Source organism: Melopsittacus undulatus, chromosome 16 (genome assembly GCF_012275295.1).
Source record: "Melopsittacus undulatus isolate bMelUnd1 chromosome 16, bMelUnd1.mat.Z, whole genome shotgun sequence".
Classification (NCBI taxonomy): domain Eukaryota; kingdom Metazoa; phylum Chordata; class Aves; order Psittaciformes; family Psittaculidae; genus Melopsittacus; species Melopsittacus undulatus.
The window spans coordinates 5,149,550-5,167,960 of record NC_047542.1 but is presented as its reverse complement, the minus strand read 5'-3'; the positions used below and the strand labels follow the sequence as shown (position 1 = coordinate 5,167,960).

Sequence of the window (18,411 nt, the reverse complement as noted above, 5' to 3'; positions counted from 1 at the left end):
GTCAGCAGGAAGGGTATGGTTCACAGATCAGTCTTCTATAGAAGCAGCATAAAATGGAGCTGCTGATAAGAGTTTGTGTGGTAAATACTTTTGTAAAATAAACCTGTTATGATGGTTAAGAAACAGTAAAGATGCTCCTTTGGGGAGCGTTTGGGGTTTTTTGCAGTGATTTGTATGTGCTGGTCATAATGGCAGCAGTGAGATTTAAGCATCAGTTAGTGCTGTGTTTGGAGGTTTCATTAATTCCCTGAATGGGATAATGCAGCTGCTCTGAATTAGGATTGCAGCCTCTGAAGTTACCAGGCTGATATAAAACCTTGTTGAGCCAAGTGGTTGCTAACAGGGGTGGCTCTTCCTGTGTGTTGAGGGGAAACAACGGCAAATTTATGGGCAATATTCTGTTAATTTTCATAGTCTTTATGCAGGCAACTGGAGAAGAAAGTGATCCATGTGTAGCTCCATGTAAGGCGCAGCTGCAGCAGACAAGCTGTGGGTGTTGCTCACTGGCTTTGCCAGCAGTAGGTGTGTCAATGGGGTGCTGGGGATGTGGGGAGGGACCTGTTTATGTCTGGGCAGATGGGATCCGTGGGATCTGGGCCGTGGGTGACCAGGGACAGTAGGAATATCTGCTGCTTGGAAGCAAAGGGTCATGTCCCTTCCCCAGCCGAATGCTGCCAATGCCCTTTGTTGGAAGTGAAAGGTGGTGCTGGCTTTGCCAAAAGGGTGGGATGGGGAAGAAATGATTCACTTGGCAAAGCTCATCCCTGTTCCCAGCTGCAACTCCCCTGCTCCACGGACCTGGCCTGAAGAACAGATGCTGACAGCACTGTGCTGTGCTCCATGCTGCAGAGGAGTCTGTTGAGCTTGTCCCATCTGCCTCCTGACCCACCAGCTCCTTCATGGGAGCAGGGATGTGTGTGGTGCTGTCCCATGGAAACTCTTTGTAAGCCAGAGAAACAAGGAAAGCAAACAGCAATGTACTGCCCAGAGAGGACTGAAGATGCTCAGATGTCTGAGTGGGAAGCAAGGTGGGGCAGGGAAGTGTGTGAGGGGGGAGAGCTCCTACTCAGCATAAATACTTGAATCCTCCCACAGCTGGCTGAGGGTTAAAAAGATAGATTGGGTTTTCATCATGGGAGATGAGTGCAGGACAGTTGTAGCTCACTGTGGGGTTTGTATAGGAGGAGGAGCTGTTTGTGCTCCTGAAGGAGGAAGGGGGGGTTTGGTGCCTGGCTTGGCTGCCAGCCCCCTTCCTGGGTGGATTATCTCACCTCTGCTCTGCCTTCCTCCCTCATAGAGCAGCTCCAGCCCTGCACATCTGCCCAGGTTCATGGACAAGCCCTGCTACAGGCAGGCAAACCTCGTATCCTCCACAGTGGTACTGGAGTCCCTTGGTGTTTGCTCAGCAAATCCTTGCAACCAGGGTGTGATCCAGGAGGAGCTGACCCCATTTCTCTCTTGATAGGCTGTTCCAGGTCTCTCTGGATGCAAGGCAACATACACGTCTGATATGAATAGTAAGCTGTTAAACAAGGACTAAGGGATGTGTAAGAGCTTTGCTTTATTCTGAGCCTATGCTGTCTCACCATCCTCAGCCAGGTCTAGGTGTTGAACAAGTCCTTCTCCTCCTGCCCCAGCTTCTGTTGTGTTGGGTTTTTTCCAGGTCCTTTTATCCATTTGATAGATCCGTCTGTGCCAAAGGAGAGAGACAGACCAAGGTGAAGTAGAACTTCTATCACAGTCACTCACTGAGCTACCACAGCTCTGCTGGGGAAGCAGCTTCCTGACAGAGTAATCAATGGAGACGCAGCAGAGGAGCAGTGCTGGGCTTGAGGAGGTTGTGAGATGTCCTCTAAAAACTGTGAAGAAGCTGTGACAAACATTTCCTGTCCCTTAAATGCTGCCAGGTTGATAAAAGCCATGTGCAGGCTTTGAGGAGCAGTGTCCCACACAGCATTGCTGCTGGGCACTGGTGAGGCTGCACCTGGAATCCTGTGCTCAGCTCTGGGCCCCTCACTGCAAGAGAGACCTTGAGGGGCTGGAGCGGGGACAGAGAAGGGAATGGAGCTGGAGCAGGGCCTGGAGCACAAGAGATGGGGAACGGCTGAGGGAGCTGGGGGGTTCAGATGGAGAAGAGAAGGCTCAGGGGGCACCTGATGGCTCCCTCCAAGTGCCTGCAGGAGGATGGAGCCAGGAGGGGCTGAGCTCTGCTCCCAAGGGATAGAACAAGGGATGGGACAAGAGGAAACGGCCTCAAGCTGCACCAGGGCAGGTTTGGATGGAGCTGAGGAACAATTCCTGCCCCACAGGGTGCTCAGGCATTGGAACAGGCTGCCCAGGGCAGGGCTGCAGGCACCGGCCCTGCAAGTGCTCACACAGCGGAGACGAGGCCTCAGTGCCATGGGTTAGGGGTGGCCTTGGCAGGGCTGGGAATGGTTGGACTGGATGGGATTAAAGGGCTTTTCCAACCCAGTTGATTCAGTGATTTGGTGATTCTTGCAGCATGAAGTGAGGTGGTGAAATGAAACCCCCTAAATGCACATAGCAGATAAATGGGCTCTGTAGAGGAGGAAAAAGAAGGGAGACTTTTGGCTTCGGCAGAATGCAGAGATGTTAGGCAGTATCTTCAGGAACTCAGATTTAGTGGTTTATAATAGAGGTTTCTGATGTGCTGCAGCTCCTGTGATTCATCTCTGTTCCTTTCTGCTCCTGCCTGTGCAACCACGATGCCTGCACCAGGGCAGGCTGCTTTGCTTTGGGGTGTTTTGAGGATTGCAGTGAGGTTGTTATTGATAAAGACCCGATCCAGGAGATGCATCTGTGCAGCCTGATGTCACAGCCCATATCGGTATCCATGCTCAGAGCAGAGGTCTGGAGGTGAAGCACGGTGCTCTTTGAGTTTCCTGCTCTTCTGGGTCATAGGTGTTGGTAAGGAAAATGATCTGTGCAGTGTTTAGGGGCAAGGAATGAGCCTCAGACCTGGCTCCTGACATCCCTTAATCCTCCACTTCCAACTCTCTGCTCTCAAGTAAGTGAGCTCTGGTGGTGAATTTGTAAGGAACCTTAGGGCTCGGAGCTTCCAGCATCACTGTCACGAAATGAGGTAGTTGCTTTGTGTTCTGTCTGTAGCTCTTTTAGGAGGAGATTAAACCTGCTTCAAAGGAAGCAGGGAACTGAATAAAACGTGCATTTCACTTTGCATAAGATGAGAAGCACAGTCTGGCACTGATGCATTCCCCCCACCAAGTGAATTAGTTAAAGAATTAATGAATATTCTGCAGCTCATTATGGCACTGGACAACCATCATCTCCTATGAACCATTGCAATGGTGCTCCATGTTTCGCTATGTGCAGAAGGAATCCTTTCCCATTTGTAGTAACAGTGGATGTGCTGTTTTACCTGGTGCTGACCCATTTGGGGGGCTCTTAATGTCACATAAAGATGGATGCCAGGAGTAAATGGTACATGTGTTATACCTTCCATTGCGGGTTGTGAAGAGCTGGGGAGCAAGTTGTTAGAGGCTGTGGCTGCTGTGGGATGCCTTAAAGTACTTGAGCTCCATTAACCTTGGGCTGCTTGGGTGCTTAAGTACCTAGTGGAGTTAGTGCCTCAATTACAGGCTTACAGCTGAGGATTAAGAACACTTGCATTGAAATGTGAAACTTTGAGGAAAAGCTCTTGATGTAAAACCTGCTGCCTAAAAAGGACACGCAAAAGTTAAATTCAGAGCTGCCAGCTTGCCTTGAAAGAAAATGCAAATATCCTCCTTGTTATTCAGGGGGAGAGCTGCTGGTTTGTGTTGGGGAAGCTCAGTGGGTTTTGTTCTGAGGAGCACATGCAGCTCACCTGGTGAGGGCTCCCATATGGCCCAAGCTGTAGGTTAAAATACTGGTGTTTAGGTGAAAAACACAGTAGAGATAACATGTTCATCCTCTCTGTATCCACCCCACCTGCAGCATGCAGGCTGGACATCCCATTTCTGGTTTGACCTGGTGTGCTTACACTTACATGGGCCAAGGACCATGCCCTGTGGGTTACAGGGCTCCTTCTTTGCTTGCCAGCAGAATCTGGTTCAGGTGTTTAACACCTCACTTGCCCTGGTGGGTGCAGGCAGAGCCTGTTTTCAGTGTGGGGTGGGCTTGGTGTGCTTCCCTTGCCTAGAGCTGCCCCTTATTTCTAAGCTCTCATTCCAGTTGTCCCGTTGCCTGTTTGAAATGGTCTCTGATTGTGCTTTGTTTAGGGGAAAGGCAGTGATGTGGTCAGTATTTTTGTTCTGTTTCTGCTCTTCTAAACAAGTGTGTCCATCAGGATCAGAATCAACTTAATTATTAGGCTGATTATTCTATTATCTCCATATCCCAATGTTTCCTCTTGTTTTTCCTGTGCTAAGGTCAGGAATTCTTACATCATTCTTTATGTCCCTTTTCCCTTTGCCTGCAGTGGTGAGATTTCCTCCATCCTGCTTCACTTTTTGAACTGAAAGCTTTTATGTTTTTCCTGCAAATGGCTTGTTAAAATCATAACCCAATAGTTTCTTTAGCTCTATCTCAAGTCTCCAAGTGGGCTTCCCCATGCCCTGTTGCATCCTGCAACCTGGAGGCAACCTTTGCACCAAGAGTCTGGCATTTTGGCTTTGTGAGTTAGGATGTGAGAGCATGAAAATGTAGCTGTGAAGACAGTGAATTGATTCAATATTCTTAAGGGGGGTTAGCCTAATTTTAGTGTGAGTTCAGAATCACCAGCATCCACCCATCTCACTGCTGTGAGCAGATGCAATGTGCACTTGGCCATTTTTCCTGTCATGTTAACAGCAGGTTTTACTGGGTGTTTGTCAGAAACCCCCTGCTATTTGGAGGGCTCTGAAACTGCAGATCCACCACACACTGCTTGGGAAATGCAGATTTATACCCAAAGTTCCTTTCAGTTTGTGTTCAGATTTGTACAAAAACATAGACTGGAGAGTGCTATGAAGCAACAGTCCCTGATCCTGATCCAAATGAGTTTCTCAGAGACCATATTAAGCCAGAAAATGTGTGTGCCCTGATCAGCAAAGAGCAGTTGCAAAACATCTAGAAATAAATACCAGTGTTAGTGAGTCCTTGTGTTGTATGTGGAAAGCACATGGTGCTGGAGGAGGATGGAGCATGGGAGCTCAAGTGTTGAAATGAGCCTCAAACAACTGGCTTGCTTTTGTAGCTTAAATTGGAATTAATAAATTGAGCACTCTTTTCTCCAGGCCTTTGGTATTTGTTACACTGAGCTCATAACACAGGCTGGTATCTTTTGTATACACAGAATATACTGAGTGATGAAGTATGAGGCTTCTGCTCTCTGGGATGGTGATGTTGAGAACACAAGCTGAAGCATCATAATCTAAACCAGAAGTGCTTTATGTGCTGTCACCCATCTAGAAATGAGGTTCATGGCCCAGATCCAAATTTCCCAGGACTACACTTGCACTGAGGAGCCAGCAGGTACTGTCCCTGATCCTGCCTGCTATTGTTTGCAGCTCCATCCCTTTCAGACGTCCTAGGGGATGCTGTGATCCAGCCATCCCCTCTGCTCTGAGGACACATCCCAGCTGGGTGTGAGGAGCTTTGCTTCCACCCTCAGGGATACAATGTCATAGAACTCCAGCCTGGTTTGTGTTGAAAGGGACCTCAAAGCTCCTCCAGCTCCAACCCCTGCCACGGGCAGGGACCCCTTCCACTGGAGCAGCTGCTCCAAGCCCCTGTGTCCAACCTGGCCTTGAGCACTGCCAGGGATGGGGCAGCCACAGCTTCTCTGGGCACCCTGTGCCAGCGCCTCAGCACCCTCCCAGGGAACAGCTTCTGCCTAAGAGCTCAGCTCAGTCTCCCCTCAGGCAGGTTCAAGCCATTCCCCTTGGCCTGTCCCTCCAGGCCCTTGTCCAAAGTCGTTCTCCAGATCTCTTGTAGGCTCCCTTTAGGTGCATGTGTGTGTTTTTCTTCCCTCAGAACAACCTTGCTGTGTCCTTGGATGCTGCACACAGAGGCAGAACCAAACTTCTGCATTTGGACTGATGGTCAGTGTAAGGACTTCTCAGCTGTAGGTGAGGTTTTACTAAGCCTCTTCCAGAAAGCTGCAGTAGCATAAAGATGCCCCCAAACCAGGGTGAGTGTCACACTGATGGAGTGCTGCTCAGTTCTGTGCTTTCTGAATGAAGCTTCCTTTCTCTGCATGCAAATAAGTTGCCGCAGGCAGCTCGTGATGCAGGAAGCTGCCTTTTATATTGGTGATAAAAGCCCCGGATCTTGTTTAATCTTCCTCTGTCTCTCTCAATGGACTCACTGGCTCCAAATTTCAGTGCTGGCTCTGGGGAGAAAAATCTGGATTAATATGGGCACTATGGCTTCATGTCCATCAGGGCAGGGGTGGAAGTGGAGCACATCAGCCTTGGCTACACAGTGGTGCTTCTGCAGAACTGTGCCTGGCCTTTGACGAGAAGGGGCTCTGGTGGCTTTGATGCCCTGTACCTGGCACCAGTGTTGCCAGAGATGTGGAACCCATCCATCCCTGTGTCCTGCTGGTCCTGAGGAGTAGTGCCAGAGGAAAGGTTTTTTACGTCCTGCTCATGTAGAAAGCCATTAGATCATAGAACGATAGGGATGTTTTACAAGGGCCTGTCAGGACAGGACAAGGGGGAATGGCTCTAAGCTTAAAGAGGGGAGATTTAGATGGGATAATAGATCCCCTCCAGCTTTCCTGCAGCCCCTTTAGGCACTGGAGCTGCTCTCAGCTCTCCCCTTCTCTTGTCCAGGCTGCCCCAGCCCAGCTCTCTCAGCCTGGCTCCAGAGCAGAGCTGCTCCAGCCCTCGCAGCAGCTCCATGGCCTCCTCTGGCCTCGCTCCATCAGCTCCAGGTCCCTCTGGTGCTGCTGCCCCAGAGCTGGATCAGGGCTGCAGGGGGGGTCTCACAGAGCACAGCAGAGGGGCAGGAGCCCCTCCATGACCTGTGCTCAGGCTCTGGGGGTGCAGCCCAGCACAGCCTGAGCTGTGAGCACACACTCCTGCCTCATGCTTCTGCTGTGAGCCCTGTGAGCTCTGCAGGACTGTGGTGTCAGGGACCTCCTGCCAGCAGAACAAACCTCAGCATCCAGTGTGTCCTCCAAGCTGGCTTGGCTTTTACTGGCCTACAAACAAATACCTTTTGCTCCATTAGTCAGAAGTGTTTGTTTTAAGATAAAGCTCTGTTTTGGAGTAAATCCCCAGTTGCTATGAGCCTGCCTGCATGGAAGAACTTACCACTTCCCAGCCCCGGGATGATGCTCAGCCGCACCCAGCTCCTGGTTTTGGGGTGTTTTTAGTGTTCATCAGGACATAGGCAAATGTGAAAATAAATCCATCTGCTTCACTCCTGGTAACTGCTCTGCAGCTCCTTCCCATCACATCCCTTGGTTTGGGGTTCAATGAAGGACACTCCCATCCTTGCAGCCTTTCCTTCTTCCAAGGTATTTCAGCTCTGCAGTACTTTGTTTCCTTTCCTGATGGGGTTTCAGGGTTCATTGGCCAAGATACCTTTATAGTGTGGAGCCAGGTACCTCTCTAGGTTAAGAATAACAGATATGATTGTATTAATTGAGGAGATTTAGGTTTATTTATGTGGGTAAAATAAACCACCCTGTAACCTGTTCAGAGATGGATGCTTGGTGCTTCAGTGGAAAAAACCAGGTTAAGCCAAAACAAATCGGAACTGAGTGTTCAGGCCCAGCTAAGTCTGAAGTGCAGTGCTATATTTAAACATGGTATTTTTGTGTTTTAATAATTAACCACTGGGAAAGAACAGGCTAAAAAACTGGCATAGGCTGTTTTCAAGGTATCTTCTCTTCCAGCCCCTCTTAGTGCTGTACAGTGTAGTTGAGGACCAGCTGTGGAGGGCAGGGATGCTTTAAAGCGTTTGTTCCCTCTTTAGGATTGTGTCCTTCCCCTCTAGTCTTATTATTGCAGCCTCATAACAGTTAAATGCAGATGATGAGCACTAAACTGGTGTTGGAGGTGGTGTGTAACCTGAGTGTGGGGCTGGTGGAGGGAAGGTGGCTCCCACAAGCACCTCTAACAGGGGGACACAGTTAAAAGGCAGAACTGGGGTAGAATAAAAGGTCAGCATCACAAGGCAGACTTTGAATTCCTCCTGATTCCTCTTCAGCTGATCCCCTACTTGTGCTGCTGATAGTGCAGAGTTGCTGATTTAGGTTAGATGACAACTCCAACTTTCCCTTGCAACTCTCTGTATTTCTGAGGCTTCCTTTTTCGGCCAGAATGAGTCTTAAACAGCACAATCGGATGCTGTGTGACTGTGTCATTCTGAGCTGAAGCAATGGCTTGGACTGCCAGCAGCTGCAGAATGAACCACCCTGGGTGTCATTTCTGTCACTTAAGGGCTGCTCTGTCCACTTGAAATCAGGATATTTTTACCTTTTATTTGGCCTCATCCTTTTTTAGTCTTTTTAGTCTTAAACTTGAGTTTAAACCACAAAACCCCATGTCTTGGACAGCTGACCTGCAGGTTTGGATTGAAGCTCTCAGTGACTTCTGTAAGTGAAAGCTTTCACATTCCTGGCTTATTGTATCAGTTTTTCTTTGGCATTTGTACCCTCCTGTGAAACAAGGGATCTGCCTGCTCCTCCTGCCACCTGTTAGTGACTCCGCTAACCCTTGTGTCAGTGTTTGATGGTGTTTGGCCTTTGTCTGAGACTTGCACAGCTCCAGCAGCCTGATGGAAGCTCAGCATTGCTCCAGCTCTGGGGTATCTCCCAGCTCTCATGTTCAAGTTGTTCTTGTGTCCAGGGGCAGAAGAGCAATGGGTGCTTTTTCCTTATGTACTGGGAGGCATCATGTTGGTGGTAGGCTCTGTGCATCCAGTGTCTTAAAACTCATCCTTTAACTGACATTTCTTTTCAGAATGTACTTTCCTTCCAGACATGTCAGAATGCTGAATTCTGGTTCTTTTTTCCAGGCTGCTCTTCAAAGCTCCCAGTAAAGTAGCATTAACTGTATTTCAAGCCAGCAGAAGTGCTCTTCCTCATGGTTTCCTAGGGGCAGAGGATCCACAGCCTTTAATGACTCTTCCATAGATGGCATGAATGCCTTCTCCCTGGTGAGATTTCACGCTACCAGTGCCCTGCCTGTGTGCTCCCCACAAACAGGAAGGACTTTGTTGGAGATCTGACTTGGCAGGAGCCTTTTAACACTGTCTGGTTCTTCTGTTGTTATTGTCTCACCAAAATAAACCCCTGTCTGCTGGAGCTCAGCTTCAAGCTGCCATTGATTTTGAATGGAAGTCAATGTCCTGGCCCCTTGCAGTGTTTCCGGAAGCTCTCCTTGCTGGTCAGGCAGTTCTGGGAGCTCATGCAGCTGCACCAAGCAAAGCATCCCACTGGGATGCAGACAGTGCAGAGGCGGCTGCGGGATGAGGTCAGGAAAACTTGGATGTCTTCCCAAAACCTATCCTTAAAAGACCAGGAGGAAAAAATCTGCTGATTTCCCCCCACTCTTCATTGCCAGACAGTGCTTTGCATTCAGCAACAGTGCACTCAAGTGCCTCACAGGAAGGTTTGCTTGGGAGGTTCCTCTCAGGATTCTCTCACTGGGGCTCTTTAGTTTTCTGTATGGTTATAGATTGAGGATGGGGGTGAGCAGCCAGACCTGAGCCTCTGCAGTGTCTCATTGCTCTTTGGGAAACAGTGGGCTTAGTGCTTTGGATTGCTGCATCAAAAAAAGTGTGACCAGCAGGTCAAAGGAGGTGATCCTGCCCCTCTACTCTGCTCTTGTGAGAGACCCCACTTACAGCTCTGGGTGCAGTTCTGGTGTCCCCAACATAAAAATGACATGGAACTGTTGGAACAAGTCCAGAGGAGGCCACGAGAACGATCAGGGGCTGGAGCAGCTCCTGTATGGAGCCAGGCTGAGAGCACTGGGGCTGTTCAGCCTGGAGAAGAGAAGCTGATGGAGACCTCAGAGCAGCTTCCAGTGTCTGAAGGGGGCTACAAGGATGCTGGAGAGGGGCTCTGCATCAGGGACTGCAGTGACAGGACAAGGAGTGATGGGTTCAGACTGAAACAGGGGAAGTTCAGGTTGGATCTAAGGAAGAAATTCTTTACTGTTAGGGTGGTGAGGTACTGGAATGGGTTGCCCAGGGAGGTTGTGAATGCTCCATCCCTGGCAGTGTTCAAGGCCAGTTTGGACGAAGCCTTGCGTGGCATGCTTTAGTGTGAGGTGTCCCTTACGTACACTTACATACACTTGAAAAAGCACTCTCTAAGGCAGGAGTTTTTACCCTTTTTTCCTTACTGCATGAGGTTTGCCTTCAGCTCTGCACTGCGGATCACTGAAATCAAGGGATGGCATTGTCTTTAGCTCCCTCTCCTGGGTAATTGCGGCATTTGCCCCCATGATGTTGCTGCTTGATGTACTTTCAAACTCGTTCTGAGCATCTCTGCTCTCAGTGGGAGCAGTGAGGAGCACAGCGCCCATGCACAGGGTTGGGACATGTGGTTCAAAACCCCCCAACAACCCAGAAATACCCAACAGAACCTTGGGGAGGTGAAGCCAAGTTCACTTTCTTGTGCTGTGACAGAGCTGGGGAACTGTTTCTCTTGGGCTTTGCTGCTGGTGGAAGGGGCTGCATGTTTGTGCAGGGTGAGCGGAGCCTTTCCTCTTCCCTCGGTTTGTGCTCCAGAGGGATGGCTTTGCCAGAGCCATTTGTTTTCAGGCACTGGTAGGTTTTGGAAGGGAATCCCAGCCTCTAAGGATCCCTCCCAGGCCTTTTCCAGGCAAAGTGTTGAGGTCCCTTTTCTGGGTCACAGGTATCTTGCCATCCTTTCCTGCGTTGCTTTGGCAGTCACATGGCAGGAGAAACCCAAGGGCTGCCTTTGCTTTTTCTGAGGCGTTATGAATAATGCAGCGTGTGCTTCTTTCCCTTTTCAGATTGAGAAAATCATGAGTTCCATCGGCGAAGGCATTGACTTCTCGCAGGAGCAGCAGAGGATCTCAGGTAGGGTACCCAGCTCGTGTGTCTGAACAAACCCGAGAGCACACTGTTAACCTGCTCTGGCTCCCAGAAGGGAGGGGAAGGCTCTGGCACAGAAGGAGCAGACCTTGGCCTCCCAGCGTGGTGCTCACTGCTGCTACCAGCAATCTTAATTCAGTGCTCCCCTTGGTGCATTCATGTAACTCGAGGCCGACCCCTCAGCTTCTTAACATAAAGCAGCTGCCCTTTGCTCACAGCAGGCTTTTGGGGTGAAGAGCATTGCAGCTGGTACCCCCGTCCTGCTGGGAAAGGGGAGACCAGCTCCGTGGTGGTGATGTATGCTCACCCAGTGACAGCAGTGTGTGTGTAGATGGTCTTGCTGCTTCTTGAGACTGCCTGTGCATCAATTTTAGGACTTGGTGTTTCTGTTTAGGATATGGGAAATGTTGAGGTGAATAGCTTTAAACAAAGGCTTATTGCTGAGAATTGCAGTTATTAGTGGTGGCTTCTGATACTTGAAGTGACTCCTTAGAGTCCTTCCCTTTAGGTGGAGGTGAGAGCTGTTGACTGGTGTGCATGGTCTGGGATGCTTCTTGTGCTCTTCTGCAAGTTCATGCAGTAAAACCAGCTCTGGAGTGGCTGTGTCATTGCCCCTGCTCACCCAGCCCAATAACCACCGTGTTCTGGTACTTGGAACTGCCCAACTGGTCTCTGCTCAGTGTGTAGGAGGAAGATCAGGTTTTCTGCACACACACACAAATGAAATCTAATTTGCAGCTGAAAGATGGTGTGAGGGCTCTGGCCAGTGTCCTAGGGGTAGAAAGTCCTGATCCTGGCTCCTCCAATTACTGCTCTCACCATAGCTTCTGGGAAAGCTGAACTGAAGTTCTCTCCTGCCTTTCAGAATGTGTTTGTCTCAAGTTTCTGTTCTTCTTGGTGGACAGCAGCAAGATTTGCTTGAAGGAGTCAATGTGAAGCAGAGCTGCTATGTACTTGACTGATGGCTGGTCTCACAATCCCCAAAACAGCCTGGCTTTTGTTTCAAATCCATAATGCAGTAGGGAGATGCTCTTTGGCTTTTTTCATTATGTAAGTGTGGGTCTGTCCCTTTGGAAATGGGCAGAACCTCTCTAGACCCCACCATGTTCTAGTGTTTTGCTCTTTAAGGCTCACAAAATACTTTCAGTCCTGGGAGGATAGGTTGGGAATTTTGTACTTAGCCTTGTGCATCACAGAATCCCAGACTGGTTTGGGTTGGAAAGTACCTTAAAGCTCATCTGGTTCCAACCCCTGCCACGGGCAGGGACCCCTTCCACTGGAGCAGCTGCTCCAAGCCTCTGTGTCCAACCTGGCCTTGAGCACTGCCAGGGATGGGGTATAAAGAGCTGCTTCTGCCACTCAGCCTCTAAACCAGACCTGGAGTAGCTGGAGAGTTGTGGCAGTTTCCTAGCAAAATTACTGCTTTTTCTGCAGCCCATGTTTTAACGTAACTTCTCCAGTTTTCACCTATAAATCTCTAGATGTCAGTGCTTCAGGTCAGAGAAAACTCATTACAGTTCCTCTCTTGTAGCTATTTCACCTACTTCTGTGAGCTTGAAGAATGTAGTTTTATTAATTTTATTATAAAGCTTTATAAATAGTGTGTGAGATTATTCAGTGGTGCAGTTTGTCTTTGCTTTTCCTCATTTCCATAAAACAAGGTGAAGGAGGAATGGTAGTGTCATTTAGTGCATTGATTTTCCTTGAACAGAGCTACGTCCTCCTCCAGCCACACTTGCAACTGTTATAACTCTTATCTCTGCAGTGCAGCATCAGAGCGATGGGAGACTATCCTGGGTTAAAACACTCTCATTTCCATAAATATTGGAAGTAAAGGCAGCTGGAGCATGGGGAATAGTGAACCTTGTGCTGAGTTTGTGTTCAGGATCCAGACTGAAGCAGCAGAGAGAGCCAAGTCTTGGTTTAAAATCTTCTTCCATTGCTCCTGCAGTGACCTCATCGCCTGCCTTGGCTCTGCACATCAAACAGGATCATTTTGACAGGTTTTTCCTATACTTTTTGTGCCTTCTTTTGAGGAAAGCAGGTGAGATGCTAATAGAGGAAGGATGCTTTGATATTGGTGCAAATATCCCTGGACAGGTCTCCATATGGTTTGCAGAGTGGGGAAGTCACCTGCCCCTTCCCCCGGTGACTGTCTCAATGCTTTTCCATTTCCAAGCTGCTCAGGAGGTGAGACACAGCTACAGAGCTTGATGAAGTGGATGCTGATGAACTCTGCTGCCTGGGGACTGAAGGTGCCTCAATGTCATGTTCTGCTTAAGGGGTTTAGAAAATCTCCACCTTGAAAACACTGTCCTAGGAAATGCTTTCTGATGGTGAGATCAGCTCAGCTGCAGCAGCACTGCCCTCTGGGGTACTCTGTGGCTGATCTACTGCCACTATCCCAATAGCTGAGAGCAGCCTTGTCTATTCAGGGACATCACCTTCTCCCAGTGCCTCTTGTGGGGGAAATACAGAATCAGCCAGGTTGGAAAAGACCTTTAAGCTCATCAAGTCCAACCATTACCCCAGGACTGCTGAGTCCGCCACTAACCCATGGCACTGAAGGCATCCCTGTTTCTGTTAGGACTGTGGCTGTGCTGAGAGCAGCATTGGGGTGATGCCAGTTGCAGGACAACACAGGTGTTGTGGTGGCTGTGCCCTTTGGTTGTGGCTAATGTGCCATGTGCCTCAACTTAGGCTGTGCCAGGCTTTTCTGAGCACGCTTGAAGGCACTGCTCTCTGCTAAACCAGGCTGCTTGCAGGACATGTGCTTCCCCTGTGCTTTAAGCATGAATTCCCTTCTCTGCCTTTAAATCAGGAGCAAAACCAAAAGCAGAACTTAAGAGCTTGCTGGAGAATTGCCACCACGAGGGATTCTGTCCTTTTAAATCCTTCACCTCCAGCCTGCTGCATCAGAACTGCTCTGGCTGGGCAGAGTCTTCTCTTGATGAGATGCTAATATGGATCTGCACACACAGCTCACGCTTGCCATAGCAGAGCTTATCTCACATCCATTTATCACCTGGGTTTTTGCTTTGGTGACAAGGAATCCCCAATGGGAGTTTAACCTGTGCCTGCCCTAGATACTGTGTACTGAAAAGGGCTTATATTTTCTGGGGTCAGAAGGGGTTTTTTTTGGCCTAATGCAGTGTCAACCTTTCAGCATCCTGCTCCATGACAAGCCCTCCCCAAGCCAGTCTGTGGCTGTAGCAGCACGTGTGATGGATCGATAGCATCAGTGGAGAGGTCTAACATGGAGGAGAGAGGAGGAGCCAGCACTTCAGCCTTGTGCAGGGGCATTCCAGCAAAATGGACACCATTCCGTGAGCCTGGAATCGGGCAGCCCCAGGAGCTGCCTTGTCCTTAAGCTGAGGGTTTTCCTGCAGGTTTCCCCTGTGTTACACTGGGTTTGGGGCCTGTTGCTGTTACATATTCCCTGTTAATCCTTTTACCTGTGAGCACAGTGAACCATAGAGTGGGCAGAGGCAAAGGCAGAGGGTGGCCTGGGGTGCCTGCACCTTGGACATTGGTGTTTTCTGCTCCTCCTGGCTTTGTTGGGGCTGGTTTAACACTTCAGGTCATACCACAGATGTGCAGGGAGCTGCAGGGAACTCCCCAAATGCTCTCTCATCCCCAAACATGGGTGGGCTTGGAAGGTACTGGGGCTCCTAACTAGTTTGGTGTCTGGAATCATTAAATTGCCTGGAAAGGCAAAATGCTTTGCTTCCTGTGGAGTCTGTTGATACAGGCAGGTATTACATACAACTGACTTATGTGCAAGGAGAGCAAGGACCCTTGGAGTCATGTTGGAACAAGCGCAGGCCCTGAAGCACTTGGTTTCAGGTACCAGCCATGCCCCAGACTTCCCACACAAATGGGCAAATAACTGGTTTCTGTACCATAAAGCTTTCCTCCCTAAAACCGTAACAAAGCTTCCCTGCCTTGCCATGGTGTTATGGGCAATGCCTCTGGATGGTAGGAGAATTAGGTGCATTCTGGCATCTTTACACAATTTAGAGCTAGAAGCTGTTTCTTGGCCAACAGGCTCAACCCTGTCATCCTGATAGAGCTTGTAAGGAAGAACCCTTGTTCTATCCCTTGGGAGCAGAGCCCAGCCCCTCCTGGCTCCATCCTCCTGCAGGCACTTGGAGGGAGCCATCAGGTGCCCCCTGAGCCTTCTCTTCTCCATCTGAACCCCCCAGCTCCCTCAGCCGTTCCCCATCTCTTGTGCTCCAGGCCCTGCACCAGCTCCATTCCCTTCTCTGTCCCCGCTCCAGCCCCTCAAGGTCTCTCTTGCAGTGAGGGGCCCAGAGCTGAGCACAGGATTCAGGTGCAGCCTCACCAGTGCCCAGTGCAGGGGCACAATCCCTGCCCTGGCCCTGCTGCCACACTGGTGCTGATACAGGCCAGGATGCTGGGGGCTGCCTGGGCACAAACTGCTCATGTTCAGCTCCATCACTCAGCACCTCCAGCTCCTTTCCCATGAGCAGTTTCCAGCCACTCTTCCCCAAGCCTTGAGCATTGCAGGGTTTGTGGCCCAAGGGCAGGACCTGGCATTAAGCCTTGTTGAACCTCATCCCACTGGCCTTGTCCCATTGATCCATCCTGTCCAGATCCCTCTGCAGAGCCTCCAGCAGATCAACACTGCCACCCAACTGGTTGTCCTGTGCACTCTGGATGATCTGCTCCATAAACCTCCCCAGCACTAGGTTAGGCTGACAGATCTGTAGTTCCCTGGATCCCCCTTCCAGCCCTTCCTGTAGATGAGGGTCACTTCTGTGAACCTCCAGCTAACCAGGACCTCCCAGTGAGCCAGGACTGGTGAGAACTGATGGGAAGTGCCTCAGTGAGCACTTCACCAGCTCCCTCAGCATCCTTGGGTGGATCTCATCTGGCCCCATGGACCTGTGTGTGTCTCAGTGGTGTCACTGACCTTTTCCTCTTGGATTGTGGAGGCTTTATTCTGCTCCCTGTCTCTTGTCTTCCATATCAGGGGGCTGGCTACCCATAGAAGAACTGGCCTTACTATTAAAGACTGGGGCAAAGGCAGCATTAAGTACCTCATCCTTTTCCTTATCCTTTGTCACTGTTTCCCCCCACATCCAACAAAGGATGGAGAGTCTCTTTTGCCCTCCTTTTGTTGCTGATGTATTTATAGAAACACTTTTTATTGTCTTTTACAGCAGCAGTGACATTAAGTCCTAGGTGAGTGGTCTCTGCTCAGTAAATCAGTTTGATACAGGCAGGAGGGACAGGGAGTGCATTTGGGGCTCAGTGAATTACCTGTGACTTGAGACATGAAGAATGTGCTTAGTGTTTTACTGGACAAAAGAGGAGGAAATCTGTTAGCAATGTGCATTTGGCTAATTGAGCTTAGTTCAGTAAAGCTGGATGCTGGCTGTTCCCTTGCAGCTGGTGACAGGAGTGACTGCATTTACCTTGCGCATCCATCTTGCCTAATGCACTGCCTGAGATTCTAGCTCTCCTCAATGGGCTCTATGGCTCCTCAGTGGACTTAAGGACTTCCAGCTGATGATCCTTCCCAGTTGTGGCAATATCTGCCTGACTGGGTTCTCCTGCATGCTTGCTTTGTGATGGTTTCATCAGTGCTTACTTGGACTGTCAGTTTTACCTTCTGGGTGAAGCTTGGTTGAGTGTCCTCAGGCCACACCAGGTCATGTTAAACTGTTCTCACATAAACAGGGTGATGCTTTTTGTCTGGCATGGCCCCCATCCTTATTTCATCCTCACACTTTACACTAACAGTCATTATTGGAGCTGTAACTTCCCAAAGAGCCCTTCTGAGCCCTGGTAGCCCTCTCCCTTTCCTGTTTTCTTTGAAGCATGCTGTGTAACATGAAAAATGTCCTGCAAGAGGAACTGAACTGCTTGGCTTGCTTGCTTTGCAACTTTGAAATACCCTCATTATTTCTAACTACACTCCATTGACTGCTTCCCCCTCTGCATCTGCAAACCGTTTGAAGGTAGGATTCATGAAACGTGGAGCATAAGGAGGATGGAGCTGAGCATCAGGAGTTTGTTTCAGTCAGAAGTTGTGATCAGGCTCTTGCTGGGGGGGGGCACAGTGACTGGGATTCATTTGTTCTTGTGCCATCCTTGTAACATGCATACATTAAGTGTACTTTAGTCTTTATTTTCACCTAGGATGCTTTGGGCATCTGTTCTCCTTTTCTTATTGAAGTAAACCCCTCCCCTTCCTCCAAGTACCCAGCCCCTGTTTCATTTTGTCTTGATCTGAAGTGGTTTTAAAACCCTGCACTTGGTGTCACTGTAGGTTTCCCCTGTAAAAGCAGAAATACATTTATGAGTGTGTTAAAAGACTGAGAAGAGTAAATAACCTTTTCAAACCCTGAATTCAGGAGCTCAGAGCTGTGGTTTCATTCCCCTGCCAATCCCCGGCTGCTTCTAGCAATGCTGTAGTAGGCAGCAAGCAGTTTCCTCACCTCTCTCTTGATGAATTCATTCTGAGCCAGCCACAAATCACTTGGAACTGTCAGAGCAGAGCAGTAACCTCGTCGTTGGAAACCCCAATAGTGCATCCTCGAGGAAGCAGTGAGAAGCCCTTCACTGCCACCAGAGAGTTGGAAAGCTGCTTCTCCCTCCCCTCTCCTGCAGCTTGTGCTCACTGCTCGTGCAGAGGATGGCAAAGCTGGGAGGGGTAAGGGGATGAAGGGAGGGACAGGCGATGCGAACGCCGGAGACAAGGCTGCGAGTGGAGCTCGCTGCCTTCAGACAAAGCACTGCAGCGCTCCGCAAGGACACGCTGCTCCGGGAGGGACACAGATGCTGACCCACACAGGGGCAGGATGGAGACCCCGGCCGAGCAGGAGCTTGTTGCATGGATTCCAGGTTTAGCTGCTGCCCTTCTGGAGGCTGCGTTAGGGGAGGGAGGCAGAAACCTTTTGTGATCTCTGCGTTGCTCGTGCTGCAGTGTGCACTAGACTGGGCAGCTCTGTCGGACTCGCCTGGCAGAGGAGCTCTCCTGTGGACCAGAGCAGCTCTGCTATGGATGGAAGCAGCAGGATCCCTTATCCCAAGAATCTCCAGATGGCACCGTGAGCTCTGCCTTGTGCAGCCATTGCAGCAGGTGGGGGGGGAGGATGCTTTGGAAGGTACCAGCCAGCTTCAGCTGACCTGAAGGTTCGAAGAAGCAAACTTTGGTTTTCCTGAGCATCTTTTTGTTTGCATCTACCCTTGAAACAGACGTGCTGAGAAGCTTGAAAAATCCTGCCTGTCTTGCATAGAAAATTCCCTGATTAAAGGAGATCTCTGAACTTTTTTGGGGGTCGTATTTAAGGTCTCAAGCTTTTCTAGAGGAGAGTAACAAGTCATTGGACTCCCTTCAGAGGGGTGAGGGAAGGG

The 18,411-nt window shown here is 49.7% G+C and overlaps 1 protein-coding gene across 4 annotated transcripts in view; it reads left to right on the top strand.

Annotated features, from left to right (window-relative positions):
• Positions 1-18,411, top strand: part of ANKS1A (ankyrin repeat and sterile alpha motif domain containing 1A) — a 93,518-nt gene that overhangs the window by 50,717 nt on the left and 24,390 nt on the right. For all 4 annotated transcript variants that reach the window (XM_034069696.1, XM_031042892.2, XM_034069694.1 and 1 more), the window contains one exon: positions 10,944-11,010. In XM_034069696.1, the coding sequence (XP_033925587.1) occupies positions 10,944-11,010 (67 nt within the window). The remainder of the gene's footprint in view (positions 1-10,943; positions 11,011-18,411) is intronic.